Source organism: Pomacea canaliculata, linkage group LG6 (assembly GCF_003073045.1).
Source record: "Pomacea canaliculata isolate SZHN2017 linkage group LG6, ASM307304v1, whole genome shotgun sequence".
NCBI lineage: Eukaryota > Metazoa > Mollusca > Gastropoda > Architaenioglossa > Ampullariidae > Pomacea > Pomacea canaliculata.
In genome coordinates this window covers 24,338,664-24,352,651 of record NC_037595.1, presented here as the reverse complement: position 1 = coordinate 24,352,651, position 13,988 = coordinate 24,338,664, and the positions used below count along the sequence as shown (strand labels likewise).

At 39.1% G+C, this 13,988-nt stretch overlaps 1 protein-coding gene across 1 annotated transcript; it reads left to right on the top strand.

Moving 5' to 3' along the window:
- Positions 1-8,581: 8,581 nt before the first annotated feature.
- LOC112566384 (keratin-associated protein 10-8-like) lies at positions 8,582-13,752 on the top strand. The gene is made up of 11 exons (XM_025242549.1): positions 8,582-8,740; positions 8,953-8,994; positions 9,304-9,376; positions 9,796-9,968; positions 10,199-10,286; positions 10,953-10,963; positions 11,303-11,393; positions 11,780-11,796; positions 12,380-12,464; positions 12,938-13,166; positions 13,268-13,752. The coding sequence occupies exons 1-10, from the start codon at positions 8,711-8,713 to the stop codon at positions 13,096-13,098; spliced, it is 771 nt and encodes a 256-aa protein (XP_025098334.1). The 5' UTR covers positions 8,582-8,710; the 3' UTR covers positions 13,099-13,166; positions 13,268-13,752.
- Positions 13,753-13,988: the final 236 nt, after the last annotated feature.

Sequence of the window (13,988 nt, the reverse complement as noted above, 5' to 3'; positions counted from 1 at the left end):
TGTCTTCTTCTCTGCTATTGCTAATGACAACTCCTTGGAGTTCAATAAGTAATTTTCATGAAACGTTTTTATTAATAACCGTTTATCAAATAAAAAAAATCATTCACATTGCATTTGATATTTTATTTAATGAACAACATATTCATTGCAAAATATCTCAAAATGAAAACCTGCAAATTCATGCTTTAATAAACTAGAAATGAGAATGTCATGTTTTTATCATAAAAGTCAAACAAACAAAGCAAAACAATATATCTGCTGAAAACTGTTTCATTTTATGAACACTGCAAACATAAATTTTCTCAATTAATTCAGAATAAGAAATTCTTACTTGCAGATGTAAATTATTCCGTCATTTGGAGTAATTTATCCTCCAGTAGGAACAAGATCTTTATATGCATATCAAGCGTTACACAATGTAATAAAACTCACCAAAAAAAACAGATTGCAATTATCGTGCCATCAATTGCAATAAGCAAAAAGAATCAGGAAGCCAAAAAACACTTTATACAAAAACAATTTGCCTTCATTAGGTCTATGTCAATCGCACTACTCTGCAAACATTAAATTTTAAAAAAAATCAGTAAAACAGTGTCCATTCAATAAATGTAAATCACTATATCTAAAACCCACTGTCTTAGATACTTTAAATAAAAAGTAATATTGTTTCAACAAATGTTATATGGAGAACTTTATTTTGCAGCAAAACAAATAATTTGAAAAAGAAATAAAGACAGAACAATCAAGAAGAAAATAAATACAAGGAAAATTCAACAATAGAAAACCAAGAGGAGTGCCTCAATGTCTACAACATAAATTATTATTTGCCCCCTTCAACTCTCTGACTTCCTTTCCATCCATTACTATTTTCATCTCCCACACACACAACCCCAGCTCCCATTCCTTAATTTTAGCACATTAGCTGTGATTAAATAATACAAAAAGTTGAATATACCTGTATGTGTCAATATGATATACTTTAAACAGCTGCAAATTTTAATCATTGCTGAATTTCTTACAGCCAAGTGATACCTGTATCTGATGGAGGACAAGTCCCTTAAAGCAGCTTTACACACACTGCAGAGGTAAGGTTTAAAGTCTCTCATGTCTGTAGCTTATTATATGCATTTCTAAATACTCTGCTCCCAAATGGTCTCTTGAAGTGAACTGAGGAGGCTTAGGATCACAGTGAATCACAATGTCATATTTTAAGCCAAAGAAATGACCTGAAACAGCTTTACACAAACTGCACTGGTGAGGTGTAACACAGCAACAAATGAGAATGTGTTGTTTGGCATTGCATGACCTAATCCCAGCATTACAAATATGGCACTAGGAAGGTTAACACCTCTAGGGATCAGCCTTCCTGTTTTTCAAATAGATCATCTAAATTCAGCTTTTCAATTTCGCAAGGAAGATGACTTGATAAGAACTTCAAAGCAGCTTTACCTAGCATGCACGTAACAGCAAACACCATCATAGGTCATCATCTGTGTTTTTAAAAGTAGAGGCACACCTAAAAGCAGCTTTACACACAATGCACATGACACATCACTGTAGATTAGCATGTGCATTTTCTAAGAAGGTGAGGACTTCAAAGCAACTTTAGAAACTTCACAACCTGGTGAGGTCTCGAATCATTGTGACTCACCTTGTCTTTTGAAAGTAGAAAAAGGTCTAAAAAATGCTGTACATACAATGCATTGGTAAGATTCAACATAATTATGAATTAGATTGTGTCACTTCAAACCAATTAAAGAAGTTACAAGCAGATTAACACACACTTCAATGGTAAGATTTGTTATTTCTGTGGACCTGCATATGCTGTATCAAATGAAATAAACTTTTAAAGGCAATGTTACACACACTGCACTTGTGAGGCTTATCACTGTGAACCTGCATGTGCTGTTTCAAAGCATCGGATTTTTTTAAGGCAGCTTTACATATGCTGCACTGGTAAGGTTTCTTGTTTCTGTGGATTTGCCTATGTTGTTTCAAATAGGATAATGTTTCAAATACAGCTTTACAAACCCTGCACTGGTGAGCTTCTCATCCCTGTGACCTGCATATGTCGTTTCAAAGTGTATGATCTTTTAAATGCACTCTTGAGGCTTCTGATCACTGTGAACCATAATATGTTTTTTCAAATCTGATAATCTTTTAAATGCAGCTTTACACACACTGCACTTGTAAGGCTTCTGATCACTGTGAACCATAATATGTTTTTCAAATCTGATAATCTTTTAAATGCAGCTTTACCACACTGCACTTATGAGGCTTTTTATCACTGTGAACCAGCATATGAATTTTCAAATTGTATAATCTTTTAAATGCAGCTTTACACACACTGCACTTGTAAGGCTTCTGCGCACTGTGAACCAGCATATGAGTTTTCAAATCTGATAATCTTTTAAATGCAGCTTTACACACACTGCACTTATGAGGCTTCTGATCACTGTGAACCAGCATATGACCTTTCAACTCAAATAATCTTTTAAATGCAGCTTTACACACACTGCACTTATGAGGCTTCTGATCACTGTGAACCAGCATATGCTTTTTCAATTCTGATAATCTTTTAAATGCAGCTTTACACACACTGCACTTATGAGGCTTCTGATCACTGTGTACCAGTATATGATTTTTCAATTCTGATAATCTTTTAAATGCAGCTTTACACACACTGCACTTTTGAGGCTTCTGATCACTGTGAACAAGCATATGTTTTTTAACTTCTGATAATGTTTTAAATGCAGCTTTACACACACTGCACTTATGAGGCTTCTGATCACTGTGAACCAGCATATGAATTTTCAAATCTGATAATCTTTTAAATGCAGCTTTACACACACTGCACTTATGCGGCTTCTGATCACTGTGAACCAGCATATGATTTTTCAAATTGTATAATCTTTTAAATGCAGCTTTACACACACTGCACTTATGAGGCTTCTGATCACTGTGAACCGCCATATGACTTTTCAACTCTAATAATCTTTTAAATGCAGTTTTACACACATTGCACTGGTGAGATTTCTTGTTACTGTGTACCCGCAAATGACTTTTCAAATTGGATGATGTTTTGAAGGCAGCTTTACATAAACTGCACTGATGAGGTCTCTCTGATCTTGTGAAGGCAGCTTTACATACTCTGCACTTTTGAGTTTTACCAGTGTGGTGTGACATGTGTTTTTTGTGCAAGGATGAAAAATGGAATGAAGACATACACTCTTTGCTCTTATCAGATTCAATATCCCTAGAGTGGTGTTTTTCTGACTCAGTACTGATGGTAGTTTCTGTCAAATTTACATTTCTCTCATGCTGAGGACTTTCAGTCACAATATCCGTCACCTGTGTATTTTTACATCCAACAACATCCACATCTTGAAGTTCAGGTGATGATATGCATGCTGATATATCTTTATTTTTTCTGCAATTCCACTCCACCTGCTGTGATACACTCTGTGCCTTCAAGTGCTCCATTATTGTGGACTGAGTGTGTGATTTTGTCTGCTCTGACTCTACTGCAGAACCAACGCCTTGACCAGAGTGATCTTCATGCTTGACCTCAGAAGTGACTGGTCCTTTTGCATACTGTGTCTTCACTTCATAAGTATCGCCTTGGCAGTTCCAATAAAATTCATTATCACTATCAAGTTGAGAAATTGCATCCTGACCAGGCCATGATCTCTCAGTCTTTACTATATGATTATGCTCAGTCATATGTGGCCATTCTTTCTTCACAATGTGAGTGTGCTGCTGTTCAATTTTAATGAAAGAAGTGGAATCTTGAGAATTCATCTCCACTTTCGGAACATTGTCACACCTCCAGTTTGTCTGTGCAGCTGGTTCAATTTTTATATTATGGAGTTCTTGGCCAAAGATACCGTCATGCTGCATGAAATCATTCTGTAAACATTTTGTCTCATTATAATCAGAGCAAAATGAACTTTCTGCTTTAGGTATTACATTATTGCTTACGTTTTCTTGTGCCTCAGCCATATATTTCGTTTCAGTCTTTATGAGTGTACATGGGACCTGCATCTCGCTCTTTATAGCAAACATATCTTTGTACTCTCCAAGAATTACTGATTATATTTATTGTCTTTTGGTTAAAGTTGACTAACTTCCCATGAAGCTCAAGACCTCAGCTTCATCAACTCTATTGTTTTTAGTGACAATAGGAGACCTTCTGAAGTCTGTTGTAATCTTATCAGACCTGAAACATGACAATTGTAATGATTCAGTTGTCATGGAAATTAAAAGAAAGGGGGATTTCACTTAGCCGCTCTCTCTGTTAGAATGAAAGAAGAAAACTTTTACTGCTGCGGGTTTTTTGAAACACGTATATTGTAACTCAGTAGGAAATTCAGTAGAATTACAGAATTTTACGCTATTTTTACATAAGATTACGTGGTACTGGCTGAATTGAATAAATCCCATCGCCATCTATAGAGATCTATAGAGGTTCGGACAAACTGCTGAAAATCAAAGCATTTAACCTCTCAGAACAGAAACAAGAAAGTAAAATAAATAAATCATATCTGTCCGTGCTCACAAGAGGAATGAGGCATACCGTGTAGGTGGAACTTGTGGACGTAGAAGTGTAGTCACACCATGAAACCATGTCGCTAGAAGTTTGAAGTTTAAAAATCACTAAGAACAGCAACTCCGTATTTTCTGTTCACTAGAGTTACCGCCCTTGTGTAGAGATGTGTATAGAGATCCGCGACGATGCGTATCACGTGGTACACAATTTAAAATGGCCGTGAGTCGGGTGGAGGACTAAAAAGTCTTCTTGCCATTGTCTGAAGTATTGAGAGCTCTCGGCATTCGCGCTAATAACTCGACATTATTGACAAGAAAATAACTTGGTCTGTCCCACAACAATCAGTGTCGTATACGATTCAAAAATAAATGCGATCGACAGTGGTGGCCCATACCACCTGCCAAAGCACCTTTTTTCCATCGACCACGACGATTTGCCGTGCACCAGAACTGAAGATATTGTGGAGGACCTTGTTCTTGCCAGAAATACTTGATGCTGTATGAAGTGGAGAGAAATCTTCGCAAAAACAGAATATTTCATGATCAAACTAATTCCATCGATTCATAGGATGGTTTAGCCCTCTATCGACGATTTAGATTTCGATGTACTGACATCCTGGCGATCGTCGATGACATACAAGGAGACAGTAATTACAAATCGGGGGCGCAGTGTCACACCTACATTGCAAGTGTGTCTTGCTCTTTGTTTTTATGCAACGGGTGATTTCAGAATATGTGTGTGCGTGGTCTGTGGTTGTGTGTGGTCTCTGTCTGTGTGCGTGGTCTGTGGTTGTGTGTGGTCTCTGTCTGTGTGTGTGGTCTGTGTGTGTGTGTGCAGGCGTCTCCCAAAGAACGGTTGGCCGCATTACTAATCGAGTCACGAGAAACTGAAAATAATACAAACTTCTTGTGTATCATATACAGTTCTTAATTCACTCTTAAATGTTGGCAGCACATGGGACCTGTGCCTCACTCTTCATGGCAGACTTTGTGATGTCCTAGAGATGTTTCTTTAAACCCATTGACAGGGATGGGCAAGCTACTTTTAATTTGTAGCCGGCTACACTACAGCTACTTTTTTTCAAAATGTAGCCGGCTACACTACAGCTACAATTTTCCAAAACGTAGCCAGCTACTTTGGGCTACTTTTAAAATGTAGCCAGCTTCTTTTGGCTACTTTTAAAAGAGTGATGTTATAAAAAGTTAGCTGTAGCCAGCTGGTTGTAGCAACATACACAAACATCAAACATACACACAAAACACTATTACTTGCTAACACAAGAACTGGTTTTTATATACATTGACCTTTATTCTGATCTGAGACCACCAAAAACTCCATATTAACAACAAAATGCAAAGGTATAAAACAAACTTTTGACTTAGTGCTGATAATTTGTGAATAGTGTTAAAACAAATCTACATGCTTTCAGTCCTCCATGGAATTGAACTTGACCAGAACTTTGGCCTCGAAGTTGCTGTCTGTCCCCCTAGTGCGCAGCTTTGTCATGATAAGTCCTGCCAGACTGAACTATCTCTCAACCGCAGCACTGCTTGGCAAGACGGTGTTGGTGCGCAGAGTTGTTTGATCGTGGGGTATTTGTCCAGTTCACTGACATTCTGCGACAATCCAGACATCAGGAAGGTAGTTGTCTCAGAGGTGCCGGTAACTTCTTCATAAATGTTATGATGAAGTCTGCCTGTTCAGCTGAGCATGAAGAAGGACAGGTTGCATTCCAACAGGTAATCAAGGACGGCGGAATTGACGTCTGCTTAGCTGACGGTACTCTCGTGTTCCACTTTGAAGAGCTTCGAGACAGAGGGTTGGTCGTCGTCTTCCCTTTTTCGCTTTCGTGACGTTTCCAAGTCTTGAGTCAACTGCCTGGCAAGCAGTGGATGTTTCCTCTAAAATAAACACATAAAAATGAAACAAAATTTTAGAAGTCCATTCACAATCACAGCAAGTTTCTACCAAGCTAATTGTCATATTAAATTACTAGCATTAAATGTAAAATCCTTCAAGCCACCATACTGTTCAAACGTCCTCCATGCTCTTTTCATACAAACAAACCAAAAAACACACACACACTTTATGACAAAGACTAAATAGATAGTACAGAAACGGTAAAGACAGCAGTTTGATTAGTCGTCGCCCCAGCGGTAATCACGTTGATGCAACCCCTTACCTTTCCACAATCTTTACAACATGTACACTCCTCTATTCCAAAAGCAGACAAGCAAGAACATGAAGAATGAAGATCGATGAAAATCTCAACGAACTTACCTGCAAGTGCGTTCTCAAATTAAACGCCGACGTCTTGTTCGTTGAGTACTTTTTCGTGCTGCCGCACCCATTCTTGCATTTGAAAGTACAGTGGTACCTCGACATACAAGTTTAATTCGTTCCGTAACCTTGCTCGTATCTCAAAGCGATTTTCCCCATTGAAATTAATTGAAATGCCATTAATCCGTTCCAGCTCCCAAAACACCTCAGTTGTTTTTGTTAAGTGTTTTTGAATAAGAAAAATGTATTTATAAGAAGAACCATTTATTTATAAATAACAAATACATATTTTATAAAAACATAATAAAAGAAAAGTGAAGTGCTTACGGAAGCACTTAATTTTCGTCACTGCATGGTCTTCGCTTTTTTCGTCACGCTTTGCTCATTTTCACCTGCAGATCGCCCAAGGAGGTTTGTTTCTTCCTCCCTTTCAGGATATTGCGGAAATGAGTTAGGCAAGTTTCGTTGATCAACTCCGATGCATGACCTTTATCAACGCCTTTTGTTTAAGCACAGTACATATCATTGATGTGCTACGCCCGTACACAGGCCCGTTCTTACCCCCCGCGGGGACCGAGGCATAAGGTACACCGCCAACATTGTAGCCTTTTGGGAGGGGAGAGAAACAGGAAGCAGGGGGACTATCTCAACGTGTTTTATCTAGAGTTCGGAAAGTGTGTACACCAGGGGTCGTCATTCTAGGAGTGTCCTGAGTGTGGGTTGATGATGGATGTGGGTACACAGGGTACGGTATGTCGCGTCCTGTTGATAGCCTTGTATACTTGACTTGATGGATTAACAGAATGCGAGAACAAAACGCAAAAATTAATCTTCTGGAAAATAAATTCCCTCTAATTTTGTAGTATCCACATCTCTGTGGGAGAACGTTCGATTGGGTGTTAAAAAAAGAAATGAAGAAAAGAAATAAAAAGAAACAAAGCTCTTAAAGAGAGTGTCTTGTACATTCTTTTAAAGAATAATGTAGCCAAGGTTACCCTGAGGTCCAAACAAGTAATTTTTTAGTGACTACCTGTCTCAGTGTTTCTTTTATAACATGTCAGCGACAAATATTAACACTATTAATATATCCAGGATGGTGTTGAAACGATATCCCGGTCAGGTGACCGTACCCTGGGATGGGAGATAAGGTAGAATAACTTCCGTCATAAACAAAAATGAATGGGTCTGGATGGGGTTTACATTCTTTGTACACACCTGTGGCGGCTGTTACAGGTGTGGGTTAAACAGGTGTGATGCTAGGCAACTTGTATCTGTGAGAATGTTGACACCCGGCTGACAGTATATTAACTTTGCGTGTTGTCTAACGGCTTGGAAGATTAAGGATACCTGTTACAAACATCTATAAACAAGCAGAGTAAGCTTTAACATTGACTCCAAGCAAATGAGATGAATTGTAGACCCTTGCACTAAGTGCACTGCACTTGCACTAACCGTAGTTCATCTGCACTCTCTTGTTTTTCATTAAATTCATTGTGCTGACTGTAGCTTCACATTGTTTTTATGAGTTTACATCACTGCAGAGAGAGAGAGAGAGTATCATCATGCAACATCCCAGTGAAATATTTGAATGATTTAATCAAACAATTAAACTGTTCTGTTTTATGATGGCGACTGTTGTATGCGAGTAAACACACCGACCGACCAAACCGCCCAGTGCAGTCGGCAAACACACGAAAAGCTAACACAGCAAAGGTCAAAAGTCGCAGCAACAACTCCCTCCTCACACTGTGCGACCTCCAAAGGTCAACGATGCCCCTCCTCAGGGGAGGAAATTATTTAAAGGGGAGCAAACTCAAGGGCAGACTACTCCAGTTGGACGGCGGCTTAAGGATATCCTCCTGCAGTTAATTCATCTGCACCATGCTGCTTCTTGTTGCTCTGTGTTCAGTGGTAACGAACTTCTCATTTTTATAATGCGATAAATGCTAGAGATTCACACCTAGCAAGATAAGTTTAGAAACACATTTAAAGCAGGACTTCATCACATGGGTAAAGTCTGAAAACATGGTAAACAAAGGATTGTTGTGGGGCAGAATGGAGCATTGCATCTGTGGTATTATATAAAGAAGTTTGATGTAGCAACATCTACTTTTACTTTACAGGTTCTTGTTCAAGGCTTTGATACTCCTCAGTGCATTGCCAAGGTAAGAATATTTGCTCAGCCTTCTTCATAGTTATGAACTTATAAAGAAAAGCTCAGGAACAAATAAAGGACATGTCCTTGTTGTCGATACTCTAATCGTGGAATTCACATGTGCTTGACTGAAAGTGAGCATTATCATTTTTAGTGCAAACATTGTTTTTTTTTTTTTTTTTTTTTTTTTTTTTTTTTTTTTTTTTTTTTTACTGAATTGTATTATTTCGATGGGCTATTTTATGTAATATAATGCAATAAGAGGTTTTATTTTATTTGATATATATACAGACAAGGAAACCTGTTTTACTTTCTGCAGAACTGCCGTTCTGGAACTTTTTGTCGCCACGTGGTTGATGCGACAACTGGTGTACAGTCACCAAAATGTCTGAGTATGTAGTGTTTATTTTCACCTACACCTTATTTACAAGTGTATCATCTCGTGGTGTAACGGTAGAACTCCCTATTGTATAAGCTAAGGGAAAGGAGCACAATAGCGAGTAGTTTATTGTTGCTTCACTGGCTGGTGAGCATCCTTGACATCAATCAACTCGCCATGCTGCAAATGCTTCAATAACATTTTATCTTATTGTTATCAATATCACTAAAATATCTGTTTGGCAGCCCCTGTAACAATATTTGTGTAAATATAAAATATTTCATAGACATATGTACTTTCATAAGCTCTATACTTTGGTCGTGTATGTGGATGTGTGTGGGGCGCCTTCATCCAATATTTATTTGTTTAGAATACACGCCGACTAACAAAACGGTTGCCGATATGTCTAATGTGTGTGATTTGTGATTTCAGAGGGAGGCTACTGTCCCCAACCCCAGCTATGGGAGGCTATTCGCGTCAAGCAGTGTCAGAGGCAGTGTGAGGAGGACACCGACTGTCCAGGGGGACAAATCTGCTGCAAGGACTTTCTTGGCTGCGGAAGAATGTGCCGCGACCCTCTTCCTGAATACACCTGTGATCACCTGGTGCGTGCGTGTGTGTGTGTGTGTGTGTGTGTGTGTGTGTGTGTGTGTGTGTGTGTGTGTGTGTGTGTGTGTGTGTGTGTGTGTGTGTGTGTGTGTGTGTGAGAGTGTATGTGTGTGTGTGTGTGTGTGTGAGAGTGTATGTGTGTGTGTGCAGGAGGGATGAGCAGAAGGACCTGGAAGTTTACCTCCTAGCTATTTCTCATCTAGACTATCACATCTTTCTGCTGCAGAAATGTAAGGACGATGAGATGTGCATCATGAAGGAAAATCAGTGCTCCAGGCCAGTTTGCTTTCCGACGCCAACATGCATCAAGAGCAGTAAGATACCAGCAAAACATATTTCAAACTGTTTTAAGCAGAATAATTGCAGATTAATTTTAGCTAAATTGTTCAAGCATATTTGCCTTTCATTAGTTCGTCCATCTGCGGCTTAGAGAGGGTCCAGTGGGTCTAGTGGAGGGACAAAGTCAAGATGGCTGGAGACAGGTCGGATGGAGTGGATGGGGCCTGGCCAAGCCCTTGGGGCTCTCCTCAATGGGTTAATGGGGTGGATTCCTGTGTTTTGCTTTCATATTGTCTGTCTGCTCCAGTGTTTTGCGTACTATGATGAACAGACCCTATACTATTTAGTGAGGGTTGGGTATCAGTCAACTACACTCACCTGACATACCCGATGGGCTGTGCTGTCGCATGAAAATTCTTGGAAATGAAACCGGGATTGACTTCAGCTTTTATAGTGTCGCACTTCACGAGCTACATTTAAATCCTAAAAAGACCTGATATATACATTTTAAAATATGCATTAGGTGTTACCATTTATGAACTCTACGTTTTTATAAATTATAAAATTTTAATGAATTACAACGCAGATTTCAAACTGTATCTGTCTGATGTAACCTTTTATGAACAGTAACACTATACAAACAATTTTTATGGAAAACAATTGTGTCGTCCCTCTCAAAATGTTCTTTTTCTCTCTCTCAGCTTGCAGCCCCGTGAGTATGGAGTTTCATTTTAATTTCTGTTTCATTTAACAGTAAACGAGTTAGTTTATAAAAGTCGTGTCACATATACCAATGGTTGTGTTTATATATATATATAAGTACATGTCATCTAGGTATCGGCTATACGAAAACAAAATGACAATAGAACTCAATGGATTATGAAATTTACAGGTATCCACCAACAGCTCTAGGATTTAGCAATATATAGGTGTTAGCTGACAGGTTTAGGATTTAGTAACAGACAGGTCTCTCTCTTTACAAGTCAGTTTTAGTGAACAAAATTCAAATAAAGTTCGTCAACATTTCTTGCTTGATTTCTGTGGAGCGTAGCCATGTGGAACAGGTCTCAAGTGTGAGATGGATGTTGATCCCACTTGCAAGAAGTCGTCCTGCCAACAGGTACCTCGGTGTCTGCCCAAAGGTGAGTGTCTGCTCCAGTAGGTTTGTCTCTTGTTTTCGTGTCGTTCTGCCTCTTTTTGTTTTTGACTGTGCTGTTTAAAAATTAATTTCTTCCTTCCTTTTACATTCGCTCTTGTTTCCTTGTACCTTTTTAGTCGTTCATCTTGTCCTTTTATCTTCTGCTTTTTTTCTTTCGTTTTGTTTTTAGAATTTTATCTTCTTTCTTCTGGTCATTTTTGCCTATTACCTTTTCTCTTCCTATTGTCTACCTTTGCCGTTCTCGGGTTAGTGTTTACTTGTTACTTAACTATAAAGGTAATTTTATGAAAGTTTGTCTTTGAGGAAGCTGCAGCGATTAGAAAATGGCGTCCATGTTGGATGTTTTTATTTATTTGTTTTCTTTTTCAGAGCCAATATGCTCTCCGGTAAGTATTTTAGCCATCTCTTCTTTGTTCCTTTGTTAGACTCACTACTGTTTATATTTGCTACAGTTGCCTGTGACTAAGTTCATCTGATTAGTTTTAGAACACATGAAAAGTGCTCTGATTACCATAAAAGGTTTATTGTGCTAAGTTGCATCCCTGGCAGAGAGATGTTTCTTTTCCGACCTCACCAGACACCATTGCTCACCGGCTGGTGTTCATACATACAGCAGTCTCCTTTAGTTTGTGATGGCGATGAACGAGGAATTGTTACAGTGATGTTGTCAACCAAGAGAACAAGTGATATAAATGTTGTATCTCTGGCAGATGACTGCTTCTCTCTGTTGGTGTACTTATTTTTAGGAAAAAGTACTGACATCGTATGGTGGTCCATCTTTACTGTTGCCACCATCCTGTACAACTCATCAACAGTTTGTTTCCCGCGACAATGTCTTTTTTTTTTTTGAGTAAGAGATATGTGAGGAAGATGTATAGCTGTCTTTTGATCTTAAGATTAAGCACAGGCTTGAATAGCATTTTAAAACAAAGATCATCCGTGATTAAACACAATGGTGTGTGACTACAGCCCTGTGCCGCCGGCCACTCGTGTGTGATGAAGGAACCAGCGGGCTGTCCCTCCCCCTTCTGTCGCAAGGTGCCCCAGTGCCGAGGTAGGCAACTAACTTTAAACAAGCAAACAGATACACAGACCGACTGATTAGTATAATTTAACTAACTTAAGTTGCCGTGTATTCATGAGATTAAATATTTTTTATGATAATATAATGGTAGATGAAAAAACAAACTACATAGTAGTATCGTTTAATGTCTTGATATAATTTATTAAATAATTTCTTTAATCGTTCTGATCATGTCAACAGCTTATAAAATGTCTACAGATGATTGTCAAGTGACTTGTCCAGAATTATAATGAGTGACACATAGTTTGTTAATGTTACATCAGTCACAAGGACTCTTTGACATGCGCCCACCTCTGCATTTTAGACGTCTAATTAATAGCTAATTAATAATTGTGCAGGGAACAGCTTGAAGAAATTGGAACGTGGAAGCTTTGGAGTTGGTGTATGTTGTTTTATTGTGTTTGTTTGTCGTTGGACTAATGCATTTGTGGTCTGTCCTCCAGCCCAGTGCCTTGCCTACCCTGGGGGCATCAACCAGAGCAACTGCATCGTGTCCGACTCTTGCTCCCCGACCCCGGGGGTTGGGCAGGCTCAATGCGAGCGTGGTGATGTGTGTTGTCAGACCATCTGTGGTTTTCGGTGTCTTCCGCCACAGTCACTGTGAAGATTTCCTCTTGATACCCAGGCCAAGGTCTCCACGGTGTGATCCGGAACACCCAGGCCTGCATTTCTCTTTCATTAGACCCAGTCTGCCTGACTGTCCACTCAGTAAACAACGGGAACTTAGAACAGAATTCAGCTTATAGACATTCAGTGTAGCTGCCTGCAGTTGTATGTTATACATCAGCCATACTAACCTCCACCTCATGGACTGAATCTTTAGGGAATCTCATAATGTTCAGTCTAAAGTTTCTTTACCACTTAATTTCAGTCTCGTTCTACCCGTACCCCGCCAATGATGTGAACTCATAAAGGGACATCAGTTCGTAGTGTGATGGCACAGATCACTCATCAATCAAAGTTTGCCAGTTTGAAGGGTGGTGTGATTTTTCTTGCCTGAGGTCGTCCCTGCAGAGAACAAAAGGACAGTTTGGGTCTTCCATGGGCAGCTCAGAATATTGTTAACTTGTCGTCTGCACAACGTGTTTCCAATAAGAACTGCCATTGGGAGACTAAAGATGTCCTTAAGGTCTCTCTCAATAATGATGTAGTGAACACTACAGACATCAGAGGCGCACCACCATCATTCGCATATATTCTTCTGATGTTTATAATTGTATCTTTAGAACAAATGAATAAAAAAAAGTCAGAAAACATTCTTCAGTTGACTTGCTGGCCTAAAAAATACTGAGTATGAAAGGTACAGCAGTCTTACATCTAGACCATTCTTAAGACATACCTACATCATCAAACACCCACACACACACTTACACAACTAACGATTCATGCCTGCATGAGCCGCTGGAGGGCCAAGAAAAATAATTTCCACTAACTGTTACTGTTGCTTAGCGACCGTTGACATGAGCTCACTAAAACAAGTTTTCCTGCTAGTAC